This window comes from Protopterus annectens, chromosome 6.part0 (assembly GCF_019279795.1).
Source record: "Protopterus annectens isolate FY-2018-M chromosome 6.part0, PAN1.0, whole genome shotgun sequence".
Lineage (NCBI taxonomy): Eukaryota > Metazoa > Chordata > Ceratodontiformes > Protopteridae > Protopterus > Protopterus annectens.
In genome coordinates this window covers 1,952,075,976-1,952,089,512 of record NC_056737.1, presented here as the reverse complement: position 1 = coordinate 1,952,089,512, position 13,537 = coordinate 1,952,075,976, and the positions used below count along the sequence as shown (strand labels likewise).

General features: G+C 37.1%; 1 protein-coding gene across 1 annotated transcript in view; it reads right to left on the bottom strand.

Annotated features, from left to right (window-relative positions):
* The window catches only part of CERKL (ceramide kinase like), a 1,924,967-nt gene that overhangs the window by 249,469 nt on the left and 1,661,961 nt on the right, over positions 1-13,537 (bottom strand). Inside the window, exons 7-8 of the mRNA XM_044073713.1 lie at positions 5,956-6,133; positions 5,675-5,743 (exon numbers count right to left, since the gene is read on the bottom strand). Of these exons, the coding sequence (XP_043929648.1) occupies positions 5,675-5,743; positions 5,956-6,133 (247 nt within the window). The remainder of the gene's footprint in view (positions 1-5,674; positions 5,744-5,955; positions 6,134-13,537) is intronic.

Below are 13,537 nucleotides of genomic sequence, written 5' to 3'. Positions count from 1 at the left end.
CTTCAGTGAACATTACAGAAATGTATGTAAAACACAATAACTTGATGAAAGACTTTTAGGGACTGGGACTTAGGGGTATGAGTCTTACATATTGTTCAGAGAAACATTATGCGTCGGCCGAATACTTAATGAGCAAGAGGAAATATAAGATACTGGAGACAACTCACACACAGCCCATCCAGAAATGTAATGTTTTCATCACCTGCTGCATAACTACTGTAGGAAGTGTCTGCTGGGGGATATTTGACAAAAGTTTATCAGAGCACTTAGTGATGCAATGGGCATCGCATGTCATGGTGAACTGTACGGGCAGAAACATAATGACCTCTCCAGGCAACACCCAGAACTTCTATGCAACTGGGAAGAAGAGGTTAGGAAGATGGAGTCACCTTATTATTGGGGTCTATATCACTTAATTGAACAGTTATTTTAGTGAATATCTCTTTGTCGAACCCTTTTAACTGAATGTCCTTTTTGCCAAAGTCTTTATTTATCAAAATAAATAAGATCGGAGTATTTTAGATGGCCATCTAACAACACTGACTCTGACATCACTAAACGACTCCAAAAAGCGGGAACACTTACAGAGTTTAAACATTAATTTAATATTTAAAAAATACTTAAATAATATAAAAAGTCACACTATTATAACTTTTAATTTTAATATTTTCTCAGGCTTGTATAACTACACTAACTTGCAGACTGGTCTGCTCAAAAGTGGGCGTAGCCTCAGTAATTTAAAATTGCAAGCACTGTTTCTCCTTCATTTTGTAGTGGGGCTATGCCCCCCTGCACCCCCCCAATGGGAGGCTTCTTCCCCCATACCCCCTGCAAATTAAATATAGTAAATTAGCAGAAAAAGACTCTTCCCAAACATGGCTTTAGTTCATTGCAAACCAAAAAATAAACTTATTGAACAAATGGTAAGCGCTTTTGCAGAGTAACCACTGCATCATCAGACCATCACAGTAAACATCATCTAAATACTAGTTAAAAATGAACATCCAATCACAGAAAAAACAAAAAAATTACATGATAACATCAATAAATGTTGCCCTCCCACTCAATAAAAACAACCTAATATTAACAATATATCTAAAAAACATTGTAGCAAGTAGTTTGTTCAGAAATGACTTAATACTGCTTAATAACACATACTAAGAGTTATAAAAAATAAACATAGGGATATAAATAAGAAGCAATCTAAAAAAATATATATATATATATATATATATATATATATATATATATATATGGTTCTACCTGACCTCGTCGACAGCTGAGAAGACCGACGGAGCTCCAGAAGATCGGTTGCAGAACATCGACAATGCAGAAGACCGACACGACGGATGACAACACCAACGCCGAGGATGCCGACATGGGGAAAGGCTGTGTGCGAGGCAGGTAAGTGTGGAGATTGACGGTCTGTGGGGATAGGGGTGGGTTAAGTGAGTTAGGGTTAGGGGTGGGTTAAGTGAGTTAGGGTTAGGTTAAGTGAGTTAGGGTTAGGTGGGTTAAGTGAGTTAGGGTTAGGGAGTTAGGGTTAGGAGCGGTAAGTGTGCGATAGTGACGGACCTTAGGGTTAGGTAAGGTTTAGTGTGGGCTTGTAAGGATTTTGGTGTGCTTGTTGTGTGTGTGGTTTGTGGAATGGGGATGTGTTTTGTTTTGTATGGGGTTTCGTGTTTGTGTACCGTCGGTTATTTCGTTGTCGGTTATGTGTGGTTTCGTGTTTATGGACTGTCGAATATGTGGTGTCGGTGATGTGGTTGTCGGTGTTGTGTGGTTTCGATTATGTCAGGTAGAACCATATATATATATATATATATATATATATATATATATATATATATATATATATATCAACAAATGACACTATATCTGCTAAACTGTAACATCAAATGTAATGCAATCAAAAACCTCACAATCATACACTACCTATATCAGAGAAAAAAGAACACTGAATGCATAAAAAAATCAAAAACTTCACAATTGTACACTACCTATGCCATCAAAAAAGAATACATTGAATGCAAAGAACCCACACATCACTCTCACTGAAAGCAGCAGGGTCAAAGATACAACATCTAAGGGGTTAAAATTAATACAACCCGCACATCGCAGCTAGCCATATTGAACGATCATGTTATAGTCAGCAGTGATAAAAAAATATAAAGAATATAAAACATCTCGAACATAGAGAATAACACATATCTGATCACTACCTAAAACTAGAAAGGAATAAGCTTAGAAAGTAGTATTACAAGCAACTCACCATCAATATGAAATGGAATGCTGTATGTGAGCCCAATAAACAAAACCAGGAAACACAACCATAAAATACAATGTAGTAATATACTAGAGGTCTGAAATCACAAGGGTTTGCACAGCCAATGAGCAATCAGCAATAACAGCATCTATGTAACCACAACACGACATACTAAAAGAAGGAAGCTGAGCTTCATATTAAAAAAACATAACAACTACTTTTCCCATGAACGTATATTAATAAACCATATAGCGAAAAAAGAAAAAAATTATATGTACTAATCAAATTATCCCATCAAAAAAGGCAATGCTGTTATAACAGAAGAAAAAAAGAAAGAAAAAAAAACCCTAAAAAAGTGTATATTTATTCATTTATTTCACATTTGTTAACCGGGTTAGTCCAACTGGCACAGAACTATTTTTCAGTGGAGATCCGGGGAGAAAAACTTCACAAAAAACATTCAATTCATTTAACATAAAGCAATACAAAATGTACATAGACATAAACAATAGAAGTTATTATACATGGCAATTTGAATATACATAGCAGCATGAGGAGAATACAGAGGAGACAAACAAGAGATAATACAGATAGACCTTTAGCTTTTGAAAAGCTAAATACCAGGACAAATAAGACTGGCTGAGAATAGTAGAAGAGATAGTGAAGTATGAAAGAATTTGTAAAGTACAGAATAGAAGCAGAGAGGAAGGAAAGAACAGGTAGCAGTGTTGCAATAAAAAGAGAGAGTAGGAGAAAGGTAGATTTCACAGAGGTAGAAGCAGGAATGAGAGGACAGGGTACTTAGTCAGTCAGGGGGAAGATAGCACAGACATAGTTTATTTCCCTTTAAGTAAATTTTTACAGCCTTTCTGAATTGGAATTTGGATCTCATGTATCAGTTGTCTAAAGGCAGTTTATTCCAGTTCTCACCAGAGTAACAGCTATAGAGGTTTTTTCCTATGTTAGACTTAGGTTTGAGAATAGTCAGGAGATGATGTTCTGAGCTACGAAGGGTTCTAGTAGGGGTATAGAGGGAGATGATATATGTTAAACTGGGACAGAAAGTGGGCTGGTATAGAACAGAATGAATTATTTGAAACTGAGAGAGGAGGAGGTAATAGGGGAATTCTGACCAGTTCAGTTTTCTGAGTGCTAAGCAGTGATGAGTAGAGTATGGAGATTCAGCTGCAAATTTAGCTATTTTGTAGTAAGTAGATGCAAGTTTAGAGATAAGTGTGGTCTGTAAGTTGGTAAAAATTTGAGAGCCTAAAGAAGGGTTGGTAATAGTTAGATACATGAAAGAGCTCTTTTAGCAGTACTAGAGAAAAAGTTTTTGTTTCTATAAAGGAAACCAAGTTTTTGATGGGTTTTCTTAATGTTACTTAGAACATGCAGGTCAAATTTTAGCTGGTCATCGACAGTGACTCCTAGTAGTTTATTGTGGCTTTCCGCTATGATGAATGTATTATTGAGGGAAGAGATGGTGAAAGATGATTTCAAGTGTGACAATGACATTGGTATGAAGAGTAAGAGTTTTGTTTAGTTTGGATTTAAGATTAGAAGATTTAAGTTAAGCCACTTTTCAACAGACAAAAAGGAGTCCTGTGTTTTAGTATGAAGTTCAAGGATAGTATCAGCAACAGTGATGACTGTGGAGTCATCGGCATACTGGACAAGAGATGATATTGGGTAGAGGAAGATAACTGATTAGTGAAGATATTAAAAAGCAATGGTCCAAGAATTGTCCCTTGGGGAACACCCATCTGTATAGGGAGTTCAAGGGAGATAGCAGAACACCATTTGGCAGACTGGAAATGGTTACTATGATAACCAGAGAACCATGAGATAGTGGAGGTTGACAGGTTTAAAAGAGAGAGTTTATCTAACAGAAGGGGGTGGGAGACAGTGTCAAATGCCTTTGAGAGATCAAGAAAGAGACAGGAGGCTAGTTTATTCTGGTCTGTGGCTTGTGAAATGGTGTTTATGAAGGAGATGAGAGCAGTAGAGGTACTATGACCAGCACAAAAGCCATGTTGGGTGGGGTTGATTAGGTAACCAAAGTTTCAGTAATAGAGCGATTGATGAAAATAGAGAATATAACATAAGATGAAATTAAAAAAGATATTAGGTACACTACTAAAATATAAAAAAATATATACAACAAACAAACTAAATAAATACCAATACATAGCAAAAAGTAGGATAAAACATCTATGCCAAAACCTATCAATGTCACAAGAGTCTTTTCTTTAGTACTGGTTTGAGAGAGACCCTCTCATTTAAACCTGGTTCAACATATGCTTTCAGCAATAAGATCCATCTCTGTTCACATGCTTTGGTTTTGTTTTTCTTATCTAATTCCCTGAGAATACAACTCATCAGCTCTAAAAGCGAAACATTTAATGGCGTGACTATTTCCTATCAGCATGACATGCTTAGCTAAGGCATTTGTACTTTTACATTTAGCAATATTATTCAAATGTTCCAAAATCCTGTCCTTAAACAATCTATTAGTCTTTCCAATATAAAAGGCACTGCATGCACTACAGATAGCATAACACACAAGGTCTTTACTTTTGCAATCTGCGTAAATGTCTAGGACCATGGTAATAAATTCAATTAAATATACTAACTCCAAGATTGCACTATGTTGATGAAAAGGGCAAACTATGAATAGACTATTAATATTCATGCCACCATTAATTAACTTTCACCGATTGTTGCATTGTGGGCTGGGTTTAGGCGATGCTTGCTACTACGGATATTACACTCCGGTATTGTTCAAGAAACCAAACTCAATAAAAGGAAGATGAATGACTGAAAACTTAGAAAAATAGGATGTTTGATAGGGTTCGACAAAGAGGTATACGCTAACCCCCTAGCTCCACCTTATTAATAAGTGCTAAACAAAACTGTGCATTTTACCTTAAAAAAATTCCTTTCCATGACACTACTACTACACAAGACAGCTCAGACACACATCACGAGCATGTGTGCATGCATGCACACACATACGCGCATACAACACTAAATCTATCCCCTAACTAGACCCTAACTCTAGCCCTATCCTACACACACTCATACATATACTAAACCTATCCCCCTGCCTAACTCCTAGTCTAACTCTATAACATACACAAAGAGGTGCACACACACACACACACACACACACACACACACACACACACACACACACACACACACACACACACACACACACACACACACACACACAAACTCCCAGCCCTTCCAAAAAGCCAGTTGTCTTTGTCAACCAACCTGGAAGGCACCCAATTTATTATTTGCACAAACTACCTTTCACAACATGCGCAACAGTTTATATTAGTTGCACAAGTTCTTAAAAAAACACAGTTAAAACTTTAGCTTGAATTATTATAAGCTACTTACCTACTGCTTTTTTGAGTCACCGTTTGTGAATTTTGTACAGGTATAAATGACAGCTCACAGTCTTCATGCCTAAAATATATTTAAAACAACAATCAGAATACTTCAGCAAATGTTTCCAAATGATCAAATATAATTCTTTCAAGTTAGAATAATTTTGACAAATGGATTTGACATTTGTATATAAAGTCACACATTTTAAGATAACTATTTCTAATTGTATTATTTAATTTTCACAAGAAACAAAAAATACAGACTTGGGTGATAAAACAGAAAAAACATACTTTAAAGCTGCTAGGCTTTTCATAACAGCAAAGACCCTCCTCTGACTGGAAGGCATCCATCGATTCTTTTCTGCTAAGGCTAAAGTCCTACCACCAAAGCCAAACATAGATGAGAAACCAAATCTGAGAATACTGCTTTGTTTCCAGAATGAACAGACATCGACTGGTTGAAGATGACCTAAATTGAAATGAAATACAAAATACTAAATGTGCAGAATATACTGGTTCCCGAATTGTTTTGAACACCTAGTATTTCTAAAGTATTCTAAATTCCACACTGTTCTTTTTAGCAAAAATCAATGCTGTATCCAAATGGATCAGAAAATAAATCAATTAACTGAATATAAGTGTCATTAATAGTGTAGACATTATGTTGAACAGAATGACCATACCACACAGCCCTGCAGGACAGCACTGCCTTTATCTGTTACATCACTCACAAATACGATTCCAGTTAGGATTTATAACTTAAGTTCTGCTGGGATATTATTAGTTACAAAGCTAGTTAAAATCCCTGACTTTTAAAGAAACACAAATAATTAGATGCACGCTTTCTTTTTTCTTTTTCTTTGTAATAACATAACAGCAATTTCAAGTCAAGTCTGTATTGCTTTTAGCCTTACCATCCAGCTTTTGCACAGGTTTGCCATTTCAAGTTACCGTTACTATCATCACCCCTTTTTTCCCATTTCTTCATGGGATCAGCGTGTTGCTACAACTGCTACCAACCCTCTCGATTCATATCCACTCTCCTACCTTCTTTGACAGTCATGCCTTACTGTCTCAGTTCTTCTCTCTTAGTAATGCATCCATCTGTTGACCATACAGTCACACATAGGCCTTCTATAGTTATGTAAAGAATCTCCATGGCAATACCCAGATTTGCTCTGAGCTACTGCACAATGGTGTCTCCTATACCGAGCCAACAGGTACTACCAATATACTGGCTGACAGATTCAGTGCCAACTTTACCCCCCCCCAGAACTAATCAAAATACCAGTAGATCGCCAGGCACCCAGTATTACTGCTGCACAGGTTAAAACAGCACTATTCAAGGCCAAGAATGCAGCTTCTATGGGATCTGACAATATCCCTGGCTGTGTTCTACATGAACTACAGAGTGAATTGGCATCTCACCTGTGTGTCCTGTTGAATCAGCCTGACCTTAGGCTTTCTCCCTACTGAATGGCACACTGCTACAGTCATCCCTCTCCAGAAAGGAGGAGTGACTACAGACCCTAGGAACTATTACCCCATTAGCCTAATGAGTCTGATATGCATTATCATGGACCTAATAAACAAGTCTATAGGGAATCTCCAAACTTTGGATCCCACACAGTTTGGTTTTGTAAAGGGTAGATCATGCCTGCTCAACCTGGTCAACTTCTTTGAGTCAGTCAACAGAGGTGTGGATGAAGGCAAGGTGGTTCATACAGCATACCTTCATCTGGCCAAGGCCTTTGATACCATTCTCCACTCAGGAATCATAGACAAACTCACTAAGCTAGGCATCAACCCCTATATCACTAGGTGGGCTGCAAACTGGCTCACAGATAGAACCCACACTGTGAAAGTAGCTGACTCCAAGTCAGACTGCTGACCAGTCATGAGTGGAGTCCCACAGGGTTTGGTCCTGTGTCCTCTCCTGTTTGATATCTACTTCTCTGAAGTCCAGTCCAACACAAAGGGACTCTGGTTGACAAAGTTCACAACCCACACTGTGAAAGTAGCTGACTTCAAGTCAGACTGCTGACCAGTCATGAGTGGAGTCCCACAGGATTTGGTCCTGTGTCCTCTCCTGTTTGATATCTAATTCTCTGAAGTCCAGGCCAACACAAAGGGACTCTGGCTTACAAAGTTCACAGATGATTGCAAGCTGGGAGCTATTATTAACTCCCCAAGTGATGTTGATATTCTACAGAAAGGCCTCACTGAGAACAATGACTGGTGTCAGAACCATGACCTTAAGCTCAATGCCAAAAAATGTGTTGCCATCCCCTTTGGGAAAAACCCAGTTCCCATGAATTACCACATCGATGGCAGTCCACTGAACACAGAAGGCATTATAAGAGATCTGCGAACACAGGTTGACAGCAACCTCTCTTTTGACCACCATATTGCCACTGTGGTCAGAAAGTCCTTCTATGTGGCACATCTCATTACTAAGGGTTTTGCATGCAGGAAGAAAGAAGTCATTGACTCTCTCTACTCTTCCCTCATTAGGCCAATCATTGAGTACAATGCTCCATTTGTCATGTACCTTACTAGACACCTGCAACAACTGGAGAGGTCGCAAAAGTACCTCACAAAGAGGACCCTAGGCCGTAAATACTTGTCCTATATGGACAGACTCAAAACATCCAACTATTCTCTGTCACATATCTCCTACTTAGAGGTGATCTCTGCTTGACTTACAAAGCCATGTCTGACCCAGTTCTGTTAGAAATGCTACATCTAAAGAAATCCCAACTCCTCAGCACCACACACTCCAGAGACCTCAACCTCGTTACCACTATCAACAGAACATGCTGGAGGGACAGGTTCATAATCCAGAGACTGCCCATGCTATGGAATAGACTTCCCATACATGTCAAACAGAGTACCTCACTGGCCCTCTTCAAGAGAAATCTTGATGAGTGTATGGGAAATAGAAAATTCACCCCGGGGATCACTAAAGTGGCCCTTCTCAACAAAGGCACTGGAAACTAAGGTTGGGTGGCACAATGCCAGGGTAATCCTATGGGCTAGACTTGTAAAGGCTCAAGGGCCATTAGCCTAGTACACACCTTTGAACCTATATATCATTGCCTCCTTTTGCCTTCTTCCTGTCTCTTCCAAATATTCTATGCCAAGTCATCATCTGCTTCCCTACACATCAGACTGAACCACCATGTTCTGTTTTCGATCATCACCAGACTGGGGCTACTCTGGCTTCTGTTTTGTTGCATGTTGCACTAATTTCTTCATCTTTCAAACAATGTGTATCCTACTAGCCATCTCAAACTTCCTTAGCTGGTTTGCCTTCACTGCCCAGGTTTCTGTACCACACAGAATCTCACCATTGTTTTGTACACCTTACTTTTCTACTTCTTTGTCATTTTTCACTCATACATTATCCCTGACACTCTGTGCCAGTTGACTGCAGCACCAGTTATTTGAGCTTTCATTTCCTCATTCAGACTTCCCTTCTCAACAACAGCTCCCAAATATACAAAGTTATTAAACCATTCCATTATTTCCTCTTGCCTCAATTTTCAGTTTCTTCCAATTTCCGCCTTTTGCTGCCATGACCAGTGTCTTGCCTGGACTGAATTTCATCCGTTCTGCTTTCAGTTTTGCACTCTAGTTCCATCATCTGCTGATGTTCGTATTCAGAGTCTGCTTGTAGTGCCACATCATCAGTGATCAGAAGCATCGTTGAGCTGCCTCTCCAAATACTTTGCAAATGTAGTACGTCACCAGATTGAACAAGGGTGAGCTCAAAGGTGCACTCTGTTGCCCAATCACGCCTACTAAGAACCCTCTGTGAGCACAAACAGCGTTTAGACTTGTGACACTGGGTCCTTGTATATAGCCTGTGCTAATTCCGTCAATGTTTCCTGGACTTTGAACCACCACACGTTCGCCCAAATCACATTTCGTGGTACTCTATCATACATTTTCTTCAATTCTTAGGAATGCCCAGTTGGAATATTTCCCATCTCCAACTTCTTCTGCACTATCGGTCTCACTACAAACATCTGGTCACTTGTACTGCATCCTAATGTGAAAATGAAATGATCATCCTCCATATTACTTTCTATTTCTCTGTGGATTTATTTATCAGTGTCCTTCTCTAACATTTATGTACAGTGTGACAGGATCCTGATACCTCTGTTCTCCCCACAGTTGTGAGTTGTGATTTCCCCTTTGTTCTTGCACACAAATACCAGAATGCTTATTATCTTGTCATCTGGTATATTCCTTTCTCTACATACTTTAATGAGTACCCTTGGGAACCATTTCTGTCCTAACTCACAAAACATTGTGATAATATCGAATGTGACTTCATATGAGACTGGTGCTTCCCTTATTGAATTTTCATTAGTGCACTTCATATTTATTCTGTGGTGGTTTCTTCATCTTTTTCCCCTTTCATTATAAGCTGTGCTTAGGGCAATATAGCTTCTGTTGGGTTTTCTTAATTCAGAAGCTTTTTGAAGTACTTGTTGTCGGGTGAGTAGACTGTTGCTGCCATCCTGTACAACTGTCAGCTGACAGCTATCTTCATTATCTTTATGTCACTGCCTTACAGCAGACTCAGTGGCCAACAATGGTCAATGTCTCACAGACATAAGGTCCATAGTTTTGATCCCGACCTCTGGTCACCCTCTGTGTGAAGTTTACATGTCTTTTACATGTCAGTGTGTGGTTCTCATTTCATAGAAACATGCTGGGTGTTTCCTCCTACAGAATGGGAGGTACTGGTTCAAGCTTAACCCTCCCCCAAATGAATATGAGATGTATGTCAACACACTGCACCCGATCCTGCACTGAGTCAGGGGCTGCAGCACTGACTCTATGCTGTGTCTGTTATGGGAATAATTATACTGACCAGCCATTTTAGGTTTCAGATGTGGTGTGCAGTATCCTTAAAATAGGAAAATATGAACTACATTTGCAAGTTGCATCAGGGCTAACCTTCTGGTGGTATAAATTTTTTTTCAGGGTGATTTGGCCACACTGACTAATCAAGTTAAAAGCTGCAGTGGTATTTGCTGGTGTTAAACAGGAATAAATTTGGTGTAGCATTACTCAATAACTAAACCAAAAAAGTATATTATAGCAACGCCTGCAGTCCCAGAAGAATCATCCAAATCCCAAAGGATCAGTCCATAAACTATTCATTAAATGATGACATCATCTCCAAAACAAATTCATTCCCCTTGCTCAAAGAACCCAAGGCTTTCATAAGCTACACCTCACAGCTAGAAGAGATCAAAAATATAGTAAAAAAGAACTGGAGTATATTAATAATTAATCATGCCATCTTGGATTTATTAGGGACAGAAACAAGATCTGTATATAAAACGGGTAGAAACCTGAAAGATAGTTTAAATGACTGTCAGGTGTAATGTGATGCATGCATGCATGCCATAATAGTTGCCATAAATCAGAGGTTAATTTAAAGGGACATGCGTGTATTTTTAGTTAGAGGTTTTACATATAGAATAGTACTGGACTGAACGTGCTTCAGCTTTCACCCCAAACTTTTAAATTTCGATGTTCTGTTCTTTCAATAATGTGATAAGGATCTATATATATATATATATATATATATATATATATATATATATATATATATATATATATATATATATATGTATGTATGTATATAAACAAACTGAATTTGGACCAGCATCAAAATTTTTGCACTACACTTTACTGGAAGACAGAGTCAGCAGACCTAGTTTTTTTCTCAGATGGCTTTCTCAATGCTTGTAATGGGTCTTTCATCAGAATTCATTTTAAAGACTCTTGATTTACATAATTAATTAAAAGACTCTGATTGTGTTTTGTTTATCAATATAAAATCTTTACATACATATATAAATAAACTTGATCCACATTTATTAATCCATCTCATTAAGACTGGGATGCATGCATGCCCATAAGCTGAGAATCCACCTATGTTCCTTCTATCTTAAAATTGGTAATTTTTTACTTTTGGTTAAGAAATGATTCACCATTAGCTTATCAACATCTACAAATGCAAAAATTCCCATTGGATCTACACATAAATACTTATATAAGGCACTTCCCTCCCGTTTACAATTTATGCTACTATATGTAATGATATCCTTTGATTAAACATTAAAGTTGTCCCACATAGAAGGCCCTGCATTAACATATTACCATATATATCTTCCATTGGGTGAAGCTATAATTTTGGTTTATTTCATATATGTATATATATGTGTGTGTGTGTGTGTGTGTGTATATATATATATATATATATATATATATATATATATATATATATATATTTATATATATATATATGTGTATATATATGTATATATATATATATATATATATATATATATGTATGTGTATATATACACACAGGTGTATTTTTTGTAAATGAATGAAACATTGACATGCTTTGGCCATCATAAACAGATGGTCAACAGTTGTGCAAGATTGGCAACCTCGGGTTTGGGGAATTTGCACTTTCTTAGAGGATCATGCGATCTCAGAATCAGTATATATAATTAGCAGGAGGTTTTCCACATGGAAAACATTTGGTTTTCATTTGCATGCTGCAGCCTCTTGATGTTAATTCATAGATATGTTGTCAATTCAAAATAGAATACTATATATATATATATATATATATATATATATATATATATATATATATATATATATATATATATATATATATATATATATATATATATATATAACTGACAACTCATTTGACTGACTCCCATTTCACCGACAACTGACAGTGCTGAATTTCAATATACTAAATCTTAAACCATAGACAAACACACTTGGAACACCAATAACTAACCCTTTTTCGGAACTTAAAAACTACTTACTAACCATCTTAACAGAAATGAGACAATGTACAACCAAACTAGGTAGGAGGGTATACCCCCCACACACACCCCAATGTGGGTGTGTGTGCACACCACACCCCCCAATTTTATATATATATATATATATATATATATATATATATATATATATATATATATATATACTAACTCCAGGATCACACTACAGTGGGAAAAAGGGCATATACCTTTAACTTGCCTTACAGTACTCAATGCGCTGCCACTACTGCTGTTCGCAAATTACTTTAGATACTTCCCATAGAATGAAAATAGAAAAACACACATTTAGAAACACTACAACACTACTTTCTACATGACTATCAGAATTTTAACAGTCAGCCCTGTAAGTTACAGAAATTCTTTTTATCACAAACAAGTCACAGTTGAAGGAAAACCCACAACATGTTGGTGAAATGGGAGCCAGTCAAATGAGTTTTAGGTCAAATGAAATTTAGGTCAATTGGGTGTCGGTCAAACTGGCGTCAGTCAAATGAGTTTTAGGTCAAGTGAAGTAGACCTGTATATATATATATATATATATATATATATATATATATATATATATATATATATATATATATATATATATACAGCAGTGTATAAAACAACAGCAGGAACCAAACACAGAGGAACGGCTCTAAAGTAATTTTTTAATTGGTTAGTGCTTTCTTGCCAATAAATGGTGCTTTATCAGATCCCACAGACAAGAATAAAAGACATTATACAAAGAAAATTTAAACATGTTCATTCTAAAACACATGACTAAATATTGGCCAGTCAAATATAACATCCTTTAAATAATCACCTGGGAACTTCCATTCATAAAAAGCATTCCCTTCATTTAGCCAAGCTATGTGCTTTTAAAACTGTTCTTACAGGGACCTTCCTATTCAGTCCTGGGACCCTATCGCCTGTAATTTAATAATATGCTGTTCCATTTTATTTCTGATATCACCAATTTGTAAAGTCTAATCAAT